This window comes from Ctenocephalides felis, unplaced genomic scaffold (assembly GCF_003426905.1).
Source record: "Ctenocephalides felis isolate EL2017-DRISC unplaced genomic scaffold, ASM342690v1 CF-g0.4_SCAFFOLD_00845, whole genome shotgun sequence".
Taxonomy (NCBI): Eukaryota; Metazoa; Arthropoda; class Insecta; order Siphonaptera; family Pulicidae; genus Ctenocephalides; species Ctenocephalides felis.
The window spans coordinates 48,184,348-48,202,616 of NW_020536999.1; the positions used below are offsets into that span (position 1 = coordinate 48,184,348).

General features: G+C 27.5%; 2 protein-coding genes across 2 annotated transcripts in view; both read right to left on the bottom strand.

Moving 5' to 3' along the window:
* LOC113384613 (loricrin-like) overlaps positions 1 to 12,100 on the bottom strand; it is a 47,978-nt gene extending 35,878 nt beyond the window's left edge. Inside the window, exon 1 of the mRNA XM_026622364.1 lies at positions 11,804 to 12,100. Coding sequence (XP_026478149.1) covers positions 11,804 to 12,100 — 297 coding nt within the window. The remainder of the gene's footprint in view (positions 1 to 11,803) is intronic.
* A 3,697-nt stretch (positions 12,101 to 15,797) lies between these two features.
* On the bottom strand, positions 15,798 to 16,559 carry LOC113384624 (metallocarboxypeptidase A-like protein MCYG_01475). The gene is made up of 3 exons (XM_026622374.1): positions 16,550 to 16,559; positions 16,134 to 16,308; positions 15,798 to 16,053 (listed from the first exon to the last, which is right to left on the bottom strand). The coding sequence occupies exons 1-3, from the start codon at positions 16,557 to 16,559 to the stop codon at positions 15,798 to 15,800; spliced, it is 441 nt and encodes a 146-aa protein (XP_026478159.1).
* Positions 16,560 to 18,269: the final 1,710 nt, after the last annotated feature.

The window sequence follows — 18,269 nt, forward strand, 5'->3', positions numbered from 1 at the left end:
TGCTGGTGGTTTACAAGAAATCAGAATCTATGATAATTTGAGTAAAATTAAGGAAATTTAATTATTAAGGAAACTGTTTATATTGTTTATAATGAATACTCACTATATTAAATTTAAAAGATTAAATTTGATGTACTATTTTGAACTTTTGATTAAACACTTCGATTTATTTGAACAGTTTGCTTAGCAAACACGAAATATAGTTAAATTTTATTTCTGAAGTCCTATAAATACAATCAATTTAGTGAAACAATATTTTAACAAATATACTTAAAACCATGCATTTGAATTTGTTGGTTTTGACTATCAAATCTATCACTATGAAAAGTTTTTTCGAACTCTTATGAGCCCTATGTTCTTCTTGTCAACTAATATCCTGGAATCGTAAATATGTCTTTTTAATCTATTACGCTTCATTTCCACCAGCACTCTCACTAAAAAGGTGAATTTACGATTTACAATCGGATGAACCGTAATAAAACCTAATAATTACGCGAAAGTGTAGTAATAGTGTTTCTGGCAATGCAATTATCTGTCATTAATACTCGAATGTCCGAAAGTTGTGCAAAGTCAATTCAATTAAAAACTTGATTCGAATAGTTCACAGGAACTTCGTCGGCGGATAAAGTTTTGAAATTTTCTTTACTTAAAGGTTAAGAAATTGTCGTAACTCACAATGAACTCACAAGTTTGCGATTGCAACTTAATTGGAAACCAGATTTTTTGCAAAAAATTCAATTTCAAAAAAAGGTTTAATCTTTTATTGTCGGTAAGTTTATACATCTATATCTGATCGATCTCTAGAATTGAATTTAAAACATTTAGAAGCATATTTTGAAGTTTATTGAAGAAATTAGAAGGAAAATGACAGTTCTATTTTTAGATACTTGTACATAAAAAATATAAACGATTACTAATTACTATCAATATTATTTTTATTATTATCAATTTTAATTTTTAATATATTTATAGCTACTATTTTTCTTTGACTCCAAATCACAGCAACAAATAATATTAGTTTATCTTCTATTTTGATTTGCGAATATGATAAACCTTATTTATCTATTATTATTATTATCATCAATTTTTTATTGTAATTTTTATTTTTTCAGTATTATTTTATTTCACATTACAAATTCCAAATAATTTGATTTTAAATAATTTTACTCGATGTTAATAATTGAAAATTTTCTAGTTTTACCCTATCTAACTGAAAAGGCGTGGTTTCATATAAAATTTTTGAGTTATTTGACAAAAACCAAAAAAATGTCCCAAATTTTCTATTTATTGCTAAAGAATGAAATATCGAACTCAAAATCATTTCATTCAAAACTTTTATATAGTAGTGTATATAACTCAAATGTAAGTAAGGAGAGGAAATGTAGTAAATTTTATCTAGTTCCACCTTATCTAACTGAAAAGGGGTGGTTTCATATAAAAAAGTAATTAAAAATTTCAGTATTGATTGCTTTAAAAATTATATTAAATAGTAAAACCGACCCTGTACTTTTAAAATTCACTTAAAGTGATTCAATTTTCGTCTTTTTTGCCTCAGTTTCCGATTTTGTAATATTAATTTTATATTATTAACTTCCCGAAGGAGAAGTTTATGTTTTCATCAAAAAATCCGATTCGCTAATTTTATGTTTTCTCGACGTTTCAAGCCATTCTGAATCGAATGAGACCAAATTTGGAAAAAGTATGTGTGTGTGTGTGTGTGTGTGTGTGTGTGTGTGTGTGTGTGTGTGTGTGCGTGTGCACCAACAGATTTTTTGCCGTAAATCGCCGTTTTCTCAAAAACGGCTGGACCGATTTCAAAAATTTAAAAGCCATTCGATGTATCTCGATGAGGACTATTGTTTGTCAGTTTTGTGCGACGATCGGCCAAACCGTTTCTTCGTAAATAACAGAGAAGTGAAAACTCTTTCGTCCACGTTTTAGCCCGCAGTTATAAATCGATTTTGAAAATTCAAAAACCGTTCGAAAGATATTGGTTGGGAATCGTGCTGATTAGTTTTTGGTGGAGATCGGCCGGGCCGTTTTCTTGTAATAAAGTTTTTAAAGAAAAAATTTCGACGATTTTTATGATTATTTTTTTGACGATAGATACCATAGTCTTCTAGATCATACTAAAATATTACGGCCCTACGACAACTGGTTCAGCTTTAAAAATTCGTCAAAGTTTGCAAAAATCAGTATGGTCTTTTTGGCATTTGTCAAAATTAGACTTTTGATCGACGTTTTCTCAAAAACGCCTGAACCGATTTTAGAAATTTAAAAGCCATTTGATGTATTTCGGTGAGGACTATCGTTTGTCAGTTTTGTGCAACGATCTGCCAAGCCGTTTCTTTGTAATTTGAAAAAAACTTTTCATCCACATTTAAGCTCATCCTACCGAACGATTTTAAAAAATCAAAAACTGTTCGAAAGATATTAGTTGGGAATGGTACTGATTAATTTTAGGTGAAAATCTACCGAGCCGTTTTCTTGTAATTAACTGTTGAAAAAAAGTGTTAAATTTTCGTCGACATTCAAGCTCATCCTACCGAACCGATTTTAAAATATCAAAAACTGTTCGAAAGATATTAGTTGGGAATGGTACTGATTAATTTTAGGTGAAAATCTACCGAGCCGTTTTCTTGTAATTAACTGTTGAAAAAAAGTGTTAAATTTTCGTCGACATTTAAGCTCATCCTACCGAACCGATTTTAAAATATCAAAAACTGTTCGAAAGATATTAGTTGGGAATGGTACTGATTAATTTTAGGTGAAAATCTACCGAGCCGTTTTCTTGTAATTAACTGTTGAAAAAAAGTGTTAAATTTTCGTCCACATTTAAGCTCATCCTACCGAACCGATTTTGAAAAATCAAAAACTGTTCGAAAGATATCATTTGGGAATGATGCTGATTAATTTTAGGTGAAAATCTACCGAGCCGTTTTCTTGTAATTAACTGTTGAAAAAAAGTGTTAAATTTTCGTCGACATTTAAGCTCATCCTACCGAACCGATTTTGAAAAATCAAAAACTGTTCGAAAGATATTAGTTGGGAATGATGCTGATTAATTTTAGGTGAAAATCTACCGAGCCGTTTTCTTGTAATTAACTGTTAAAAAAAAATTTAAGCCTTTTTTCATGGAACTTTTTTTTGCGATATACATCATGGTCTTATAGAACTTACTGTAATATTACGGCCTTACAACAAGTAGTTTAATTTTAAAAATTCGTCAAACTTTGCTAAAATTATTATCGTTTTTTTTAAAGTAGGATTGATGAAGTATATTATTTACACTTTTTTTTTGATTAAGTCGATTATTTACACATATCGGGAAGTTCATGTAATTTGCCTCAAGGCTAAATACCAAACCAACTAGTTTATATATTAATATTGATATTATATTATATTTGTAATATTAGTTCTATATATTTTTAATGAAACTACATTGATATAAAAACATCATAATAATTTTCAACAGAGTTTAAAATTTTGAATTTGAATCAGAACAAAAACTATTTTATTTGTAAATATTTTAGGTATCTACTATAATTAGAAAAACTTCAGCCAAATGATAAATTATTGAAACTATTTAAAAGCACTGAAATAAATAATTTTTATATCCGCAGTCGTCTATGTCTACATTCCATATATGTCGACACATTTTTTGTATATATTTCTTACTACTACACAAGAATCGTTGATGTACTATTAAATGCAATCATATATCACACAGTATACAAGATTTTTTATCAAATCTTTAATGTTAATTGATTCATAATCCTTGATGCATGCCAATTTTGTTACAGTCATATACAATTGTTTTTATGGCACTGCATGACTCCAAAAAAGCAAATCGTGATTTAAATTGTGAAAGAATCTAGAAGCGTTAAGATGATTCACAAGAAGAGGTCAATGTTGTTATTCCAATTTTATATGGAGGCTGTACAAAATTGTTAATAATATTAATAGTTTGCAGGAGGAAAAAACCAGAAAAATTGGTCTACAATTTTTAACTATTTTTAAAAAAAAAATCAATGCAATTATTACTATGGATTACATAAGTGAAGAAGTATAAGATTACAAAACATGAATAACCTTAATAGTTTCAACAAATATTTCATATAAAAAATTCTGCATATTTTGCAACATATGAGTGATATGTGAAAAATCTTTGCTAATTTTAAAAAAATATTTGCTAATTTTATTTTATTTGTTTAATAAAATTATTATTAATAATATATATAATACTATGCTTTACTAAAAGTTTATATAAAGTTAGCTCTAAAAAGGTTTTTGCCTTAATCAAAGAAGGTATATCACTTGAATTAATTAAATATGATTGAAAAAAAAAAAATTAATTCATAATTAAATTAATAAATATATGTACAAATTAATAATATTAAAATTTTATGAAATTTATATATTTTATACAAAGTGTTACTTTTATATTAAATATTAATGTGTGCTAATATAAGGTAAATAATAAATTTTATATTTAATAAATTTTTAAACCTATTTTGGCCTATAAATGGAATTAGAAGCTAAGTAATATCTGAAATATACTGAATTCTTATTTATTTATATTTCAATTACCATTTTCATTTCCGAAATGTTTACAACATCTGGCATTGTTAGATGATATTTATTTCAAACAATGTAAGATGCTATGTCCGATCAATGTTAAGTAACTTTCAAACTTTTAATATAGATTATCTTGTAATCTTATACTTGAAACAAATTGATGTAATATTCCATTAAGTTGGAGTAATTAATGTTGAATGTCTACACAAAATGATTTATTGAATATAAATTCATATTAATTCAAAGTTGCGAAGCCCAAGGAAATTGCTAATATGTATTTTTTAGTAAATTGAAAAGTAGAAGCTTGGGAAATAAATTATTTATACAGATTTAGTTTTTTTATTATTTAAAAAAATTAATCATATACCTATACTATATCGAAAAATTAATAGTATTATTTTAATATCAGTATAAAGTAATAAAGGTCAATAACTCGTATATTATATGTACACAGGCATAAAATTTCATGAATTTGAAATAAAGATTTGACAATGTATTAATGAATTTCTATTATTTATAATATACTTGGTGACGAATAAAAACTCTCAGCAAAAATAAAAAAATCACATTTTTAATTTCATAATGTTTTTCTATAAATAAAAAAATGATTTACGTATGTTTAATTTTAATTTAATTTATAAGTAAAACCAATTAAAATAAAATTATTCTTTAAAAGTATAACAACATAAAAGTGCAGAACTAATCTGTTGCTAATTGCGAACGATGAATTTAAACAACATAGCAGTAATAATATAATTAATTAATTAATTAATCCCCTTCTTTTGTTTTCTTGGATTCTTATGAACAATTATTATTTTTCAACCTTTTCCACGATTTCAGGGCCTTGACTGTAAAGTAATATGAATTTCAACATATTTAACATAAAAAGCATATAGCACTGTGAACATTTGATTCAACCTTCGTTATCTTCTTGTGTAACAGAACTTAATTCATCTCACATGAGATTTTTATACGATTTTAATGTCTGTTTTTATTCCCATGCACATAATTGTTTGGATATGTGTAAATCTTAAAATTATAGTGAATAAAGTCATTAAACCTTACAAGATTAAATCTTTAAAAGTTTTATCTTAAATGTTAAAATTTTCGGTTTTCAACCGAAATTGAATCGCAACCAAAGATTGTTAGCTACACGAAAATAAAAATTCGCCGATTCAAGCTTTACAATATATTTTAATTTACTACTTGAAAATAAGTAAATTTTTAAACATTCTTGCTTACCAAATATTTTTAAATTTATTTACGATTAATAGTATTAACCCTTTCCACTCGGATGCTGCCGCTCCGTCGGCAAAATACCTACTAATTCTGGAATTAGCGAGTGGAAAGGGTTAATATTCGTAAAATAACCATTGATAATAGCTTATTAAGTAGCTCCTATTGTAATTATACTATTGCTTTCATTTGCACTGTTAATTTCCTAAATTTGTGTCAAAGTGCAATTCTATACATCATTTTAAGAAATTTGCCAATCTTTTGCATATAGTTTAGTTTAGTTTTAACTGAACTATAAAAAAACTGAAAAAAAGTTTTGCAATGTTAGTATATAAAACTATTGTAGTACGTCATAAACCTGTATAAATAGAAGAATATTAATATAAATATTCAATTATTGTTAATTCATTGATATTAATTTAAATATTTTCTATAAGAGATTATATGCAAAAGTATTCAAATCAGTGATTTTTACAGTTATTGTTTAAATTAGATATGAATAAGAATACAAATATTGTAAAGATAATGACAATTTAACTGAATGCAAAGGTATTTGTTTTCAATGTCAACAACTACTGGTAAAAATTTGATGAAAGGTGTGTAATTCACTATTTACCTAATTCAATGATATAATAAAAATTTATAGTTTATCTTTATTGCTTCTGACAAGCAGATAATGAATGCAACAGGCAGTCTTCTTGCATTTAAAAATGACTGATTTGCGCAAATATTGCCTAACGTCGTAATACGATGGCACTGGCACACATAGCCATATATTTTCTCATTAAGTATGACCCGTTTGAGTAAATGCACTTAACTTTGCATTCCGGAACAAGCCATTCATAAATTGCGTGAAATCCATTTATTCGCAGTCGATAGTTGAAATTGAAAACAAATTCAAACTCGATGTTTAAAGCCAATTGGCGTTTAACACGCAATAAAAATGAAAACAAACGTCTACTACATATTGTCGACCTTTTTTCGATGAGCACAGGATCTTAACTGTTCCTTGCATTTTTCTCCTAATCTATTTAATTTTAGTTCAAATTCCAAATCTAATCATTTCAACACAAGACATATACTTATTAAAGGTCCCACATTAAAGGGCCGATTTTGCTCCTAAATTAGACCAAAGGCAAAGATATGTTATGTGGCAGTTTTTATATAAAGTGGCACTAAAAACTGTCAAAATCCAATGTGGTTAAAAAACCTAATATAGACAACGCACAAATGTAAAAAAAAAACGATGTTATGATAACTGGATCTTTGAGATATGGCTTGATAACATATGAATGAAGTTGCATTTCATGTGTAAAACGCCTGAACACACAGCATGACATTTTGACAGTATTTAGTAGCATTTTATATAAAAACTGGATCATAACATATCCTTGCTATAACAATGGTTTATTTTACGGCAGAATCGGCCCATAAAACTAACTTCCTCATTTATTCAACACTTTAGATAGATTATTAAGATCAGCATTATGCTATTCAACAAATTACCATTAAGTATTAGAGAATTAGGAAAGATGAAACTAGTGGGGCGCATGGCATCTAGCCTTAATACCGTACCAATTATAATTATTTTTTTAAAAACGAAAAACATTTTTGAAAAAATTTTACTTCGAAAAAATTAGATATTTGAGAAACAATGAATTTGATAAAAAATTACTTTTTTTGAAAAAAAAAAAAATAAAAAAAATGTCTTGACATTTGATTTTGACATATTTTGGAAATTCTGAACTTTTTTTCAAAGCAATCGTACTGCTTTAACTGCATAGAGACAAAATGTCAAAACGCGTAAGCGCCGTGTCGCCGTCTAACGAATAAACATTGGTATGGAACCCATAGGAAAGCAAACATACTCATTATTAAAATCTCTATAAAGTATCTGATAATTTGATGGGCATATGTCTAATGATCATTTTTGACCGCCAAATGGCATTTTTTTACTTTTTTCATTAGATCTCCGAAACCGCTAGACCTGCCTTCATGAAAATTTGATCAATTTTTCATCTTGTCAATACATGTAAAATGTTTTTTGAATTCTGTTGTTCTGTTCAATGTTCTCTTAAAAACTGAGTTACCGTTTCTGGCACTTTTTGCCCTGTATCTTCGGAACGGCTAAACCTGCCTTCGCCAAAAACTAATCAGCACGTCTCCTTATCAATACAAATCGAATGTTTTTTGAATTATTTATATCGGTTGATCGGTGTTCCCGAAATCGTCGACGGAAATTTGTATCCGCACACACACACACGCACACACATACATCCATTTTTTCAACGTAAAGATATATAAAAATTTTCATTTTCGATTACTATAACTTACCCTACGGAAAGTTAATAAATAGTTTAATAACATTTTAAAGAAGTTGCTTTTTACACTACTCAGGAATGTATGATATGCCTTCTCAGACACCTTAATACTAACAATAAGATTAGCCTCTATCTAAAACGTTGCTTTTTTTTAAACTAAACTTTACATAAGGTTATTGAGCAAATATTTGTTCTTCAAATTATATATAGTATAGTTTAGAATTATCATTAAATTATTCGATATTTATTATAGATATTTAGTTGTTATATATAATATATAAATATATAAAATATTGGTATAATTTAATCGAATATTATCAGAATTATAGAGAAGCAGCATTTGTTGGGTACATTGACAAGAGTGAAACATTGGACTAATAGTAAGTACAGTTTTTCCCTCAGCTTTTTTATATTAAAGGATATGAGCACCTTTACCTTTTCATACAAAATAGGTTCCACATTGGTATTAAAACAATTTACACGCAAAAAAATACCTATAATTTTTCTATCGAACTTGGAACCTTCTAATTGAAAGACCAAAGCTCTACCACATAGCCTTGTAAATTTTTCCGTCATTAATTTATTATAATAGCATCTGGATGAATCCTTTTTTGTGCACCCTTGGAATGCCGTATTAAATATTAATATCACATATTCATATTTTTATTTTTTATCGTTTGTATAAATTCAAATACTATTTTCTAACCTTATTATAAATTTTAGTGTAAACAAAATTTCTACACAACACTTGCCTTGAGAGCTTGGTTTAATTAATATGATATTTTGCAATTTACTCTAACTAATTAATATTAATAATAGTAAAACAACCTACATTATTACCTAGAACCGTTTTATTATTATTAATATTAATTAGCTTAGGTAAACTGCGAAAATTTATATTTATTAAAATTTGTAAGAATTGTTTCAAATATTCCAAATAAGTGTTATATAACATTCTCATAATTAACTGATGCCGATCTTCATGATAACCACTATTTAACACAAAAATTAGTGTTTTATTACTTATTCATGATTAATATTTATGATTCCATTCATCTTATGACATTATCACTTACATTTTCATATATGGTTACTACATAAAAAACAATCATAATCCTCTTCGTGAGGTGTTACTTTCACAGTTTGATTTCGCAGTTTTATTACCGGAGTTACCGCTTATTTTTCTTGATAATTATATTGTTTTAATGGTTTCTTAATATCTTTTTGATTGGAGAAGATAGAACTGTGCACAAATTGCCTACTAATTTAATGTTACCTATAAAAATTAGATATGCGGTTTTACGAACTTTATGTAATGCATATGATGCATTATATATTATATGTACTATATGAAATAATAATAGTATTGTTAATAACAGATTGGCTATAAATCATTTATATATATATATATATATATATATATATATCACCGTAACTTTCTTGGGAAATTAACAGTCTTCTTACTAACGAACAAAACCAATTAATAAGGAAGATAATTAACAATAGTAATATATTGCCATCGATGTAATTGGAAAGTTCTACTTAATTGTGATATTTTTAATATTTTTTTTTAACTTAATTTATAGATATATTATATTATTTTCTAAACTCTCAAATACGTTAGTTTGTGTGGAGTCTATGGAAAATAAAGATTTTTTTCTACTGATATTTGTAAATTGTATGAAATATATTAACTAGTTCACATTTTTCAAAATTAGAAAATTTCTGAATGTCTTGCTTTATTCTGAGACAGTTTTTAATTTCTATTAGAATTTTTTAAAGATATCTATAAGTTGTTACAAGTACTTTTACATTTTTATATTTTAAATTTTACACCCAAACTATGGTATCAGTTTCCACTATTGAATGAGCCCCTGAAATTTCCCTGTTTAAATTACAACCTTATTGTAATATGATAGAAAATATTAGAATATTTAAATTTGAATGTAAATTTTAAAATACTAGTTCCATATTTAGTTAACTCCTTTTGATAGTATAAATTATTAAAAATTATATTAACAAAAATTATAAAAAAGTCATCAGAGCATTAGTTTAATTTTCTTATTTTAAGATCTAATTACACGCATGATACTATATATCAAAAATAATACTAAAAATAAGACATAGGACAAGGCCAAACATTTTTTTCCTTTATGTAATAAAATCACATTTTAAATATGTTATATAAACAAGCTTGCTTTCACCATCAATTAAAATTTCATCAAATTATTTATCGACGAAATATAATTAATTTCCTTAAAAATGTGTTTTTTTTGGCGAAACAACCAAAGAAACACTAATTATTTTAATACATTTAACAATGATTATTATGAAAAGGAATAAATGTTGTACTTACATAATTATTCATGATACCGGATCAGATATAAATATAACGAAAATAATATAACCGCATCTCACTATTAAATAATATTTTATTACTATTGGAACTGTGTGATTAAAAATATGAAAATGTCAAAATAAAAATAGTGTTATCATAAAGTATAAAGATGGCACAAAAAATTTGATCTAACTTTCAGGCACATTTTTTAAATTTCGGTAAACTCATTAATTCGAATTGCGTTAAAATACTGGTTGTAATTGAAAGTTCATTTTGGCATTTATAAATGTGCTATAAAAACAGTTATTTATAAAATTAAATGATCTCTTGATAAATTAAATAATATGAAGAAGTGATTTTCTATAACTATCACAATTAATTGAATTCTACTCATAAGGAAATGCTCCATTGTGTATAGATTATAAAGATAGTAATTTTCTTAACACAGATTGAAAAAAAAATATTTGGAGAAGTTTCAAATTCAAAAGTGTTGATACAAATATTTTAAAGGAAGAATTCTGAAGTTCTTAACTAAGTTTGAAAGAAATATAAAAACATTATAGGTCATAACTCTGAAGCCCCAAGAAAACCGATATGGGTTCATGTTGCTAAAATATACTATAAAAAATGAATGATAATTAAAAAATATCACAAAAAATTAAGTCACCCAAACAAATAATTAAATGAATTAAGTCTGGAATCTCCTACTCTAAATTGAAAAAAAAAATTACCATACGATCTGAAATAAAATGTTAAAAAAGGAGGTATCTCATTAGAGATAAACTCTTTAACGGCATAAAGACCAACATATAGTCTTAAGGAATAATATATATTCTAATTGATTATAAATATATACATACCAGGAAAAAAAATAAATTGATTTTGATCAAAATTGCACTTGCCCTAAAATGTAAAATAAAAGAACCAAAAGCAACCAGATCAAAGAAAGATGCAGATTATTTATGAAAAAAATATTACAAGGAATTGAAAGCTGAATGAAGAAAAATATGCATTTTAAAAAATTGGTGATGAAACGTGATACATTGACAGTGGACACCATGAATTATCATTTGGATCGAGCCTGTTAGATTTCTAAAATTTAGACATTTAGACACTAAATATAAAACTAATAATTTTTATGATAAATAAATTAAAGTTATTATTAACTCAATCAATTGGGATTGCTGAGTCATTAACACTATATGAATTGTTTGTTTGAGAAATAACAAAAAAAAATATTATACTTACGTACGAAGTCGAACACAATTTATTAACATATATAAATTTCAGTTCACAAACTCGTACTATAATAAATAAAATATATACTGACAAACGCCAACAAAAGTGCACAAGTAATATTCTCGATCCGTATTTGGTGTTTCAGAGCCTTAGATCGAGCACTTCGAGTATCTCGCATTTTTTTCAGTTTTCTAACTCCCGAAGCAACCAGACTGAAAGCATCCTTTTCTAATAAATCTTTGGATTCTTTTGGGAGCTGAATGCTATATACAAATCGGGAACCTATTGCTTTTGCAAAATCGGCACTCGTCCCACTGGCCAATTGTTTGCTCGCCGAGTGCTCCACGGAGTAATGATTGCCAGAGTCCTTTCGAACGACTTTCGACATCCATTTGGCGATTTTATACTAAAAATGTGATAAATTTCAGATTCAGTGTGAGTATTCTGCTTCTCTTTAATCCCAACTAAAAAGTCCGTAGAATATCACTTATGGGCCGATTCTGACGTAAAATAGACCACTGTTATGGCAAGGCAATGTTACGTAATATTTTTCATATGAAGTGGTACTAAAAACTATCAAAAGGCTATGTGATTGCTGTGCAAGCATGCGTTTTAGATCAGCGTCTCTCAAACTTATTTCTTCCAACACCCCCTTTAAAAATCAAAAATTTTGTAGAGCCAAATTTTATATACCTATTAAATCTCTAAAAACGTTTTTTTTGTGAAATTTTAATAATATAGTTATAGTGTGCTTTAATGTAACCTTACATTCTAAATTTAAAAAAAAATACCAGTAAGAGAAAATAAAACGCTACTTAAAACTGTGTAAACATGTAAAAAAATTTAGTTAGGGACCTCTTATCTACCCCCCCCCCTGGATAATACAATCGCCCTCCGGGGGGCGATATCGCCTACTTTGAGAAAGACCTTTTTAGATAGAGAAGCTCCTAATCTAGAAAACGCACAAACGCCAACAAAAGAATCTTATCATAAGTGCATTTTTGTGATGTGGCATAATAAGTAATAACTTATGAGTAAAGTTACATTTTATATGTAATACGCCTGAAACGCAAAAACATAGCTTTTCAACAGATTTTAGTACCATTTTGTATGCAGAACGTTACGTAACATAGCTTTGCAAAAACATTAGTCTATTTTACGGCTGAATCGGTTTCTTAATTTAGATTACTCAGGAATTCTCTTTAAAAAACTTAGAATCAGAGTTTTTCTTACTAGTTGTTATGAAGATTTCAACGACAATAATTAATCGAAAATTTATTTGTGCATTATTTATATTTTTGCAAGTATAAATGAATTTTTAGGAGTCTAAATAAACCTATCCATGTGTTGAACAACATATTTTACATCAGTTTTTTTTTATATTATTAATTGAACAGAACTATTCTCAGTGTTCTATGAGTGTGATGTATTTACTATCATCTAGCTTTATTAGAAAGCAGCCTAATAGTTATATTTTTTGCTAAATACTTCTAATATAGTGAATGATATAAATTATGTCTAAATTTTTAAGTAAAAGCAGATGCACTTAATGCGGGATTTAAACTCGAAACCACGTGAGTTTTTCCCGTGATTGTAAGGCTTAAGTTCTTACGTCTGCACTACTAAAACTCCTCTTTATCGATAGATTAATTAAACATTGTTCCAGCAATTATTAAAATCGTATGCCAAATAAGAAGATAAATATTTTAAATATAACGTATGCCAAAGGGTTACTACCAAACAGTGGAAATACTCATAAGTTGTATGTTGAAAATCCGAACCAATTTCTTCAAACTTTTATTAGAAAATGTTTTATATTTTCGTTATATGTACTCATTTGAAATATAGTTATTCAATACAATTCAATAAAAAAATACTATTATATTCTAATTGTGTGAAAAATAGTATTAATATAATTGTAAGCGATTTTTAAATAAAATATTTTTTTATTGTATTTTTGAAAAAAAAAAAATGCATTGCGTATTTAAAAATACACATTTTCATTTTTCTAATATATTTGTTAAATTAAAATTGGTTAAAATTTCTATATATTTGTTAAAAAGTTTTTGTGTTATTTGCTAAAATAACGTCACATATCACATAAAATACCTAAATAATAATAATAAGTGATGCAAAGTAAATCTATTATTATTGAGTCTATTCATATTTGAAGATACGTCATATTTGTGAGGATAATGCAAAAAATGCTCATCCCAAATCAAATCTCTTTCACATCCGACGAAAAGTAAAAGTACATTTCTCCAGACGCAATACCGCAAATTCAACAATTCATTAACCATTTGGAAAAAGAAGATCTTGACGTGCGAGAAGTCTTTTAAAATAAATTATTTATTGTCAATGTCTATGTCGAATCAATAAAATTCATTTATAAAATATTAGTAATTTGAAATTTAACTTTCACTCAATGCTAAAAAGTTGTGGATTATCTGTTGATAGAAATAATTGTTCACTTCCTTTTGATTCAAGTGATAATCGTTACGTACAAAGTTGCAATTGATGAAAATTATCGAACGATTAGTTATCTGACTATTAACGTTTGTATGTATGTGAATATATATCTATTTATAAAATTCAATGATATTTTCTAAGATGTAACATCTTTGCAAGATGTAACTGCACTTACCAGTTTACGGTATTCCGGACATTTCTTATTGGTGTGAGCCCATGGAATTAAAATTCGTGGTTTTCCATCATTGTTTGTTTGAAAACTGATATATAAATCTATATTTGTGAAAGCTAATTTACCTAAAAAGTCTGACAAGCCTTTGACTTCAGGCTCTGAAGCAGGATAAGCACCACGATAATTATCAGAACAGGGGTCATTAACACCATCTATAAATTATTAATATTTTCAATTTAATGAGTAATGTATGATAATATTCTTAAATATTTGTATAAGCAGCAATATTTGTATAAACAGCAAAAACAAAATATTGTTTAGAACTTAAGCGCCGCAAATTAATATATACTAGCGACTTCAATTTTCACCAAATCCAAAATTCAATGAAGAAATGAGATAATTACAAAAATCATTTCAAAATAATTCCGTTCTTATAAATAAATAAATAAATATCGTTTTAATTTAAATCATTAAGTTGACAAGTTTAAATTACCATAAAAATGTATGTCAAAGTTTCTGTTCAAATTAACTCCACAGTGCACACATGGGCAATCGCGTTTTCTGAAGTTCTTTTTCCATCTGCGAACCAACTGAATAAAAAAATTCGTAATAAATATTTGGGTCTAGATCTTCATGTTTTATAACATATAAATACTAATAAAAAGTATAAGTAAGTTAATTAAATTAACAATATTTCGTTTCTGTAGCGTTTTCTAAAAAAGTCAAATGATATATAGAATATTCAAACCAACATAAACATTATGCAAAGATCATATAATAAAATTCTTAAAAAAATACTCAAGGTGCTCAAGTATGTCCCAAATTGGCTGATCCACCAGGACTGTTTACGATAACAGAAAAAATCAGAAGACATGCATCTAAGTACAAATATTGACTTGAATCCGAACCAACATGCAAAAAATTGCTTTTCTCAAACATCCCCAGAAGACCCAAAAGAACAAACCCTTCAGATTCAGCAAATCAACATGTAATGTAGACTTATTATTACTTTAACGCATCTTCATCCCAACTATTATCAACAATTTTCAAACTTGACTACCACTGGGTAAAATTTTAAAATCATGTATCTACACATTTGTCACCAAAATTAATGAATGCCTTACCAGGCAGATTGTAATTACTTGTAAATAGAAAAAGAGTCGAACAGGTCACAAAGGTCCAATTTGACTAATTAATTATATAGTGAAAACCAAAACAATTATGTATATTACAACAAATATCATATATCAAACAAACAACTATTTGACTATGTTCAGTAAAATTTCCGGCTAATTTATCATATTGCACTGTTTTTCATAAATTTGTCAACTAGTCCTTTTTACGGCCAGGGGGGCAAACAAGTCAAATGTCTTATTTTTACTGTTAAAGAGACTTTACGAAATAATAGCTATATTATTCAAGCATAAATTTCATGGGTACATTTTTACAGAGTGAACACTCCCGATTTACTTACGGTTCTTGAAAACTCATAACCAGATGGGTTGCACAAAGGCGCAATATACCAATCTATTCCACTTCGAAGATCCAGATCTTCTATACCAGGATGAATTAACTGCTCCAAAATATATACACAAGCAGGCAAAGATACCCAATCGGTTGGATTTATCACACCATCAATCCAAACTGTGATCTTTTTTATTTTTGTAGTATTAGTATCCGTCAAATTACTGTAGTGCCGACTAAAAAAAAATTATCCAGCTTTTATTAATGAAACTGACGATTAATTTTTAATTGCATATAAAATAATAATTTGACTCACATCTCTTCTTCATCGTTGGACGTAAGATTTACGACATAAACACCATGACCAGTTTGAGATCGTGCAATTTTTTGAATTTTTACATTCTTTATGTCGCGAATTGATTTCAAATAATCTTGCAGATTGTTATAGCTACAGGTTTGTCGTGTATTTAAACAAGCTGTTTCTACTTGACCTGTAATAATGGTAATATAGTTTTATTTAAATCATATAAATGAATATTTACAGTTTTAAATTGCTCATTTATGGTAAGAAGTTCGTGGCATTGATCAATCCAGATCAATAAAATATAAATTTATACCTTGCTCTAATATATTCTCTAGATCTACAAGAATCGCATTCCAGCCTAGGTGCCATATTATCTTATCACTAAAATTTGTTTCTATATCTTTACAGTAAATAGTTGTTTTACTAACCATTTCCCATCCTTACAAATAGTAATTGACAGCAGATAATCAATAGAAATCTTCCGAATGACATCAATGTATTAGCCTTTAGACTTTATTACTGACATGTCTAAAATTTTTGGCAAGGCAAAATGATATTCGTTTGTTTCTGATACATAATTAATGATTTATTAGCATAAGATTTTGTTTTAATTTATTATATAGTTGGTAGTATTTATGAAACCTTTTGAAAGTAATATTGTAGTTTATGAAAAAAAATTTATCTAAATATGTTCTATTAGCTTGCATAATATAGATTACATACATATTACCAAATAAAGAAAAGTGCGCTCTAATAGTATATACTTATTAGAATAAGGATTTTGAGTAGTTATGTGAATATTCGGGTTTTAAAAGATAAAATAAAATATAGATGATATTCATAAGAAGAACACATTTTATGAAAATATAAATAATTATTAAAAGCATGAAAATATAAATAATTATTAAATATTCTATTTTAATGGTATATCCAGTAAATGAATAATTTGATATTGATCTATTTGGTGATCCTTGCCCAGAATCTTATTTTTATAAAAATCTAACATATTTTTGAATAATTTGCGTAAAAAGGTGATTCAATTCGATATAGGTGTAAACTAGTGGTGATGGCATCTTGCCTTTAAGGCAAATTGCTGGAATTTCCCGTACCGTAACAAAATGTTCGAGGATTATTAAATGTTTTCAAATCGATTATTATAAATACTGTAACATCGTATAAAAAAATTAACAAAAGTAATTGTTTTGTCAAATAGCTGGACCACCTTTGCCAAAAACTAATCACCACTTCTGCCAATCATTACAAATTGAATGTTTTTTGAAAAATTCAAATTGGATACTCCGTTCCCTCAAAAACTGTTATTTTATGTTCATTCAGCTTTGTATCTTCAAAACGGCTGGACCTGCCTTTGCCAAAAACTAATCACCACTTCTCCCAATCATTACAAATTGAATTGAATTCTGTCAAAACTCGATTTCTATTTTCTGCACTTTTTGCTACGTATCTTTGTAACGGCTGGACCTGCCTCTGCCAAAAACTAATCAGCACATTTCCCTATCAATAAAAATCGAATGTTTTTTGAACTATTAAAATCGGTTGATCTGTGCATCCGAACTTGCGAACATACAAAACACACACACACAATTTTCTGAAGTATGCTAAAATGTTCAGAAACCTCTAAAACGTGAAGATGTGCAAAAATTTTCATTTTCGTTTTTCGGCCCAATACTATAACTTACCCTACTAATTAACAATATAATATATTATTAACATCCTGAGCCTGACAAATATGTTGTTACATATGTTGGCATAAAATTTAAATTTTGCGGTTACGGAATATATGCGCAGTACATACCGTCTGAGAATGATGCAATTTCATATTAAACTGAATTCATTTATAAATCCTGATTTAAATGTGACCCACATATTATTATTTATCGCCCGTGATCGATAAAAGGCCTACGGTTGTTTGAATGCGAGTAAATCACCAGCGCCTTTGCATACGGTAGCCATCGTTTACTTCTGAAGGAGTTGCATAAAATATGGGTGAAATTATGTAATATGGTATAAAATTGGATAAATGCTTGTGAATGAATGATTGAAGGTGAACTTATCCATTTTCATGAGAAATGGGGTACTCATAATCAGCGTTGTCAGAAGTAAGAAAACAGGCTGACTCAACATTCTTGC